Source organism: Hipposideros armiger, unplaced genomic scaffold (genome assembly GCF_001890085.2).
Source record: "Hipposideros armiger isolate ML-2016 unplaced genomic scaffold, ASM189008v1 scaffold_650, whole genome shotgun sequence".
In the NCBI taxonomy this organism is placed as follows: Eukaryota; Metazoa; Chordata; class Mammalia; order Chiroptera; family Hipposideridae; genus Hipposideros; species Hipposideros armiger.
This window is the reverse complement of record NW_017732000.1, coordinates 875,456-882,597: the sequence shown is the minus strand read 5'-3', so window position 1 is coordinate 882,597 and position 7,142 is coordinate 875,456. Positions and strand designations below refer to the sequence as shown.

Below are 7,142 nucleotides of genomic sequence, written 5' to 3'. Positions count from 1 at the left end.
CCTCCACAACTAGACTGAAGAACAAGACGACAGCAACTTGTCTGTTCCCCTTCCCCCAATTCCCCAGCACTGTTCCCATTCCCCCAATTCCCCCAAAAAAAAAAAAAATCTTTAAAAAAAAAAAAAAAAAAAAAAGAGTGCCAGCTCTGAGCAAAAGGGTTGCTGGTTCAATTCCCGGCCGAGCTGAGCAGCTGCCGAGCTGTTGGCAGGATGGCTCAGCAAAAAAAAAAAAAAAATTGCTGTGTTTAGTCCCCCGGCCTGTGTAGCCCACCTACACAGTTTTTTTTAAATTTTTTTTTAAAGAACCTGCCAGAGTGTTAACCTTCTAGATTCCCAAGTACTTGGCAGTTTTTACGCATCTCTTCTCGGCCACTACTTCTTTCCTCTTCCTTACTTATAACTTTTCCCCTTATTCATTCCAATACTACGCCTGACCTTTGTCACTTTCAGGTACTCTATTAGAAATGTAATGATTTAATTTTGGGGGTCCACTGACAGTGACATAAAACACCAGGTTAAACTGCTGACCTTGGATTTGGGGGGGGGGGCTGGGAGAGAAGCACTTGCCAATGGGGTGTCCAGGCGCATGTGGGATTGGGTTATTACTTGTGAGATGCACACGCCGAATTTGCATAGACGCCCAGACGTGGCCAGTCATCAGCTTAGCTAACAGGAGGCTACTGGAGAAGCCAGGGCCAATAACTCATTTTCGTCCTGAGTGGGTTTAGTTTCCCCTCCAGGCATCGCTCACTCCCAGGTTAGCTAGAAGACCCAGGTGAGGATTAGAATCAGAACTCCAGAACTAGGAGGGGCTGTGCGGTATTTTGACCTTGCTGGGGAAACCCTGCACATGAGCATTTACCCTCAGCACAGGCTGCTCTCTGTGCACAAATCCGGAGCGACCTTCCTTTACTTTGTGATGGCTGCACATCGTCCGGCTGTATGCCAGTCCCATTTTTCTATGCTGATTATTTCCATTCTAGTGACACACAATTTTTCTAGCGGATGAGTTTCCCTAAGTCTTGTAGACTCAATGCTGTATTCCTCTGTGGAAGGTTCTAAAGTCACCCTAACTAAGACAGCCTATATTCCTTTCATGGATTTATTATAAAATATTTAAATGACTATGATAGAATGAATTCCAGTGCTATTCAGTAGGATTTTCTGTGATGATGGAAATGTGTCTGCTATCCAATTGGGCGGTCACTTGGCCACATGGGGCTACCTAGCACTTGACATGTGGCTAGTGCATATGAATTACTGAATTTTCAATTTTCTCTCACTGTTATTCATTTAAATGGCCACCTATGGTTAATGGCTAACTCTGCATCAAGCAGCACAGATGTCTCATCGAAATAGGACCTGAGGTTCTTCGGTAAAAACGTTTCTAAAGCAGGGCCAAACTATTGTCTCTATTCCAGCAAGCGCTAACCATGAATTTCTCTCTTCGCTTTTATAACTTACTATTCTGTAGAATGTAAATGAGGTCCCACTCCAGCAATGTTGCCCTAGAAAGTTAGATCAGCAGCACTGAAGAGCCTGTGCCTGTCATCTAAGAGTCATGCCTGCCACCATTAGGTCCTTATTAATTTGGGGTTATTTCATTACACACGCCCTAACTGCGGACCAGGCCATAGGGGGCTGTGTCTGACCATCTTAAGCAAACGTGAGCTCATTTGTGGGTGGAGATGAGGCTTTACGCTTCAAGTTCTTGTCCATGGACACTCAAACAGAGCTGAAGGCAGATCCCTTAGGAGGGTCCATTTACCTTTGTACAGTAAACACACTGGTAGGGTCTGTCTCCGGAGTGGACTCTCATGTGCTTGTTGAGGCTGGAAGACTGAGAGAAACATTTCCCACACGTAGAACACTGAGGCAAAAGAGAAACACAGAGCTGAAATCAAATCCTCCCCTAGCAAGTTCATTTCACCATCATGTTTCCCTGGGGGTGAGAGGAGAACTGTTGTATTTATTTATTTTTTATTTTATTTTATTATTCTTTTTAGCTGAGCCATCCTGCTACCTGTTGGCAGCTCAGTGGCTGCTCAGCTCGGGCTGGACTCGAATCACTGTTGCTCAGAGCTCAAACTCTTGTGCGAGCTCTTAACCAACTGAGCCACTCGGCCGGCCCTAGAACTGTTGTATTTATTTTGTGTGTATCTGTAGGCAGAGGATTAATCAGACCCAGGCTAAGGGTCTAGTTCATAGTAGAAAGACATGCCAGACCTGCACTGAGGAATCCAGCAGCATGAGCTGTGGCTTTAGGTAATGTATCTAACGTCTTTGGGAGTCAGTTGCTTCAAATGGCAAATGTGGGCATTGAATAGGGTTGTGGTGTTTAATAAAAACCCGAATTAGTCCTGCTTTGTCGATGCGTAGCTATGTGTGACCAGTGCAAGTCAGTTAAACTTAAGATCTTGGTTTCCTGATGTCCCTCATGGGCAAAACACCTGCTCTGTCTTCCTTAAAGGAAGTAAATTGTGAGTAAATTGCAAGCACTACACAATTAATTCAACAAGTATTTACAGAGTACCTACTATGTGCTTAACACTTGTCTAGAGGCAAGGAGGTAAAAATCTAGCTGAGGATGATGAGGAACGCATAGACCAAAATGGCAGCACAGGTGGCAGTTGACCTGAGACTTATTGTACCTACAAAACAAGGGTAATAGTTTGGGGTCCAGGGAGAGCATATGGTACAGGCGCCTGCGGTGAGCAGTTCACATACTGCTCTGTGTTCCTCCTTCAGTGACTGCTGATAACCTCCTCAGGAATTCTGAACCAGGTAAAGGAAACTGCTGTGCTTCCATGCCCTGCTCCCCAGGTGTGCTTATGACAACAGAGGGGAGAGTAGGTATTTTTATTTTTTTTTAAAGATTTTTATTGGGGAATTGGGGGATGGGAACAGTGCTGGGGAATTGGGGGAAGGGGAACAGACAAGTTGCTGTTGTTTTGTTCTTCAGTCTAGTTGTGGAGGACATTGTTTCACTGGCCCAAGTTGGCACCATCATTGCGCTCTTCCCTGGCGAGGCAGATCAGTCACCGGCTTCTGGACGGCTGCTCAAGCTGGCTGCTGGCTACACACGGTAGCCCATGGCAACCCACTGCAGCAGGGGCTGGAGCCTACGCCGTCGCTGGCGACTCACGGCAGCCCAGCTCCAGGTTGAGCTGCTGTTCAGCATCTTAGCTGTGGAGGGCAGTGTCACTGGCCCTCATATGTGGGATCCGAACCGGGGCCCTCTGGCATCCCAGGCCAGCTCTTAACCAATGTGCCACTCGGCCGGCCCGAGAGTAGGTATTTTTAGATTGTGAGATTTGGGGTAAATTTTAAAAGTTTTCTATATTTTTTTCTGTACTGCTTAAAATTATAATACTAAACATGTATTATTGTTACTAAAGCAAAAAAAAAAGTCAGAAGCTTGAGATAATATTGCAAAAAGAACAGATCAGTTATAAAAGGGAAGAGAAAAAGAAACACTGTTCTTGGAAATTAAAAACAAAAAGAATAAAACAGTACTCAGTGGAAATGCTGAGTAACTAAATGGACCCAGCTGACTGCTGAAGACTAACTACATGATTTGGAAAATAAGGTTGGGGAGTTTTCTGAGAAGGCTAAGCAAAAAAAATTTAAAACTTAAGCATGGGGACATAGATTCAACCTAACATCTGGCTAAAAGGAATTCCAGAAAAGAACACAGATCTGGAAGACAGATAATAACTAAAGAACAAGAAAATTCCTTTGAGCTTAGGACTTGTGCCTTCAGATGGAAAGAGTACTAGAGTACTGCATACAAAGTAGAGGAAAAAAAAGGAAAAATACATCCAATTCGACACATTCTGTTAAAATTTCAAAACTCCAAAGACCAAAAATACAATTCCCATAAAAAGAAAACTGATTATTTACAAAGAAAGAAGAACCAGACTGGCATCAAATGATAGGAGAAAATGGAAGGATGCTCTGAATATTCTGAGGGAAAATTATTTCTATCTACTTTTTTTTTTTCTCGCTGAGCCATCCTGCCATCTATCTACAATTCTATATCCAGTCAAACTATCAAAGAGATATGTGAATAAAATACCCTCCAGCAGAAGACTCAGAAAGCTTTTCACTATGTTTACACTTAGACACAATTACGTGAAGATATGTCCCAGCACTATACAATTAAAAAAAAAAAAAAGAAAGAGGAAGAGTGGGACAGAAGAATCAGTGGAACCAATTCAGGAAGGTGATGAAAAACACTTAAATATGACAGTTCACAGGCCCAGAAAACAGGTTCAAATTAGAGTGAGTTTTATGAAGAGCTGTGTACATGCCATCATACAAGTTACGCAACTAAGAAATTGAATTTACGTTTTGCAATTAGAAACCTTAGCAAAAACAGCTGACAAGGAAGTCAAAGATGCAAAAAGTTAAAACCAAAGACTTGCATAAATTTGAACAATGGATGGAGTATAGAAAACAATGCTTTCTGAAAAAACAAGCCCTCTCCCCATTGGTCGGTCAGCTGTTTTAGATAACTGGACTGAACGGAGGTTCTAAATTTATGTATGAACTCTTGGTACTCATTGTTATGGACTACAAGGGTTTCCTCTGACATTCTAATTTTACTTGATAAATCATCTGACAAGGAGGTACATGTGTTTAGGTTGTAAATGCTGGAAGGAGGGTGATAATACAGTTTTTCCACTGCTGGTTGTACTCCCAGCACTTTCTGTTATTTTTGTCAATTAATAATGTTTTCTCTTTCAAAAACCGATTATTCTTGTTAAAAATCATTGATCTGAAGTTCTACACGTCTGCTTCACTTGAGTTTCTTTTTCTGCTATTCCAGTTAAATGTTTTCTTTGGGGCTTCTGCAGAAATTAAATCTACTGTATCATTCATGTTAAAAGTTAAATATCGGGCCAGCGAGTGGTGCATTGGTTAAGAGCTGGCTTGGGACGCCAGAGGCACCCCCCCCCCCCCATGGGCTACCGTGTGTAGCCAGCAGCCAGCGTGAGCGGCCGTCCAGAAGCCGGCGACTGATCTGCCTCACCCGGGAAGAGTGCAATGAGGTGCCAACTTGGGGCAGTGAAGCAACGTCTTCTACAACTAGACTGAAGAACAAAAAGGATAGCAACTTGTCTGTTCCCCTTCCCCCAATACCCCCCAAAAAAGTTAAATATCACTTACAGTACTGATATAGTCATTATATGTGTACAAATTAGTTTGCAATGTCATTTTAAGTCAGAAAAGTAGTCTCATAATATTCAGTATGATCCCATACAAATCCATACAGATCAAGAAAAATTACACCTAAAATGTCTTAACTTTGGACCATCGCATATCAAGTGGCGTTTGCTTTGTTTTTTCTACATATTGTACATGCCAAACATACACTATTTGTTTCATGTTAAAAACTGCCACCCTAGTTCTTACCTTGTGAGGCCGATGCTTCTCGTGAACGTGGAGAATATGGATGCGGAGCCGGTCCCGTTTCTCAAAGGACCGTTTGCAGAGAGGGCAGGGGAATTTCCTATCCCCCTTGTCCACGCAGGGGGTGTACTTGAGATGCTTATCTCTGTAATACCCGTAGGTAAACACTTTTCCACATCGTTCACATCTGTAACCTTCTGCAGACTCTGTCAAACACAGGGGGAGAAGTGCGGGGTGGGGTGGGGGTGGGGGTGGCTTTGTCAGCTAAAGTCCCTCACTTCTGTACTTCCTAAGGCAATTTTTAAAAACTTTTCATTATAGAGAATTTTAAACATATAGTGAAGTCAACATCATAAAATAATAACCCCCGTGTGCCCAATGCCAAGCTTTGACAATGATCCACTCATAGCCAATTTTGTTTTCATTTATACCACTTCCCTCCATAATAGAATGCTGATTTGTCCTTTGGTTCATAAGTACCTCAAACCATAACCTTACACACTCATAACTGGCTCTTGTTACAAAGTGAATAATGTGCCAAAACATACCTGCTCTCTTTGTCCCTTTCAGGTCAGCCTGAGCTACAAGTTCAAAGCCGTTCACCGGGACAATAACAGATACCCATCGCTTATGTCACATTATGTTCCCATTTGATTCCATTTCCGAAGTCTTAGGCACCCTCTTATAGTTCACTTCTCTGAGTTTTGGGGGGAAGATTGCAGAGCTAGAATTTTCATGCATAGAATAAGGAAGATAATATCTTGCCTTCCCTAATACATAGGGTCATCGTGATGATTAATTTAAGTCTAACACTTACTGAGTTCTTACCACCATGAATACTATTGCTGGGTGACAGATAAGACTGAGAAAGGTAAATCTGTTTTTATCCATGGAGGGGGCGGGGGAGAGGTTAGGGAGGGTGCTGACGACTCTAGCAAAGAAGGTGCCAGGACCAAGGGTATCTATGTGTTGGGGGAAGGGGAGACGACAGGGGACACCTACAAAAGCATCCCTGTCGAGGACACTCTGGGTTCCAGAGGATAAAGTGGCTTTGATGGTGCACGGCATCGCTAAGACCTCATTGTCTGGCCCCAGGGAGGGAGAGAAGACCCGGGAGTGAGTATATGCAAGAATCTGCAGATAGAAATCCTTTTAGCATCAGGATAGCAGAGAAGCTATCCATCAGGGGCTTTGTTTCTTAACAACCAGGCCCAGGCAAGTTTAACAAGCAGCTAAGGAAATAAACCATTCACTAAGTAAATAACCAGGAAGACATCCGCCCACCCCAGAACAATCCATCGCCCAGCCAAGTCTACCACTTTCATTGAGGTGCTAATATTCTCAGAACCCCTCTGCTGGAACAGTTTGTGCTCAGAGCTAAGAATTTTCCTTGGTCAGAAATACCCGGCCTTCCTGCTTCCTGAGGTGGGAAAAGGGGGTCTAGAAGAAGGGGCCCGTGACCTTCACAAATCAAAGCACTGAAGCACACCAAAATTCAAGATACAGGTACCAGGTGAATTTGCAATCAGAACAACCTCTTAGGCAGGAATGACACACCCCCTTTACTAATTAGGCTTCAGCTGCAGACATTTTCTGCTCAGGTCTTTGGAAATTTATCTCAACCTAACTTTATCCTATTCCCTCTCTTTTCTTCCTCCCCACAGCTCTTCCTCTGTTTTTGTCCAAGGGTTTGTCAATGCTGATAATAATGCTTCCTGCCCCGCCCC

At 43.3% G+C, this 7,142-nt stretch overlaps 1 protein-coding gene across 1 annotated transcript in view; it reads right to left on the bottom strand.

The window, feature by feature from the left end:
• PRDM14 (PR/SET domain 14) overlaps positions 1-7,142 on the bottom strand; it is a 14,123-nt gene that overhangs the window by 2,100 nt on the left and 4,881 nt on the right. Inside the window, exons 5-6 of the mRNA XM_019625992.1 lie at positions 5,419-5,621; positions 1,769-1,870 (exon numbers count right to left, since the gene is read on the bottom strand). Coding sequence (XP_019481537.1) covers positions 1,769-1,870; positions 5,419-5,621 — 305 coding nt within the window. The remainder of the gene's footprint in view (positions 1-1,768; positions 1,871-5,418; positions 5,622-7,142) is intronic.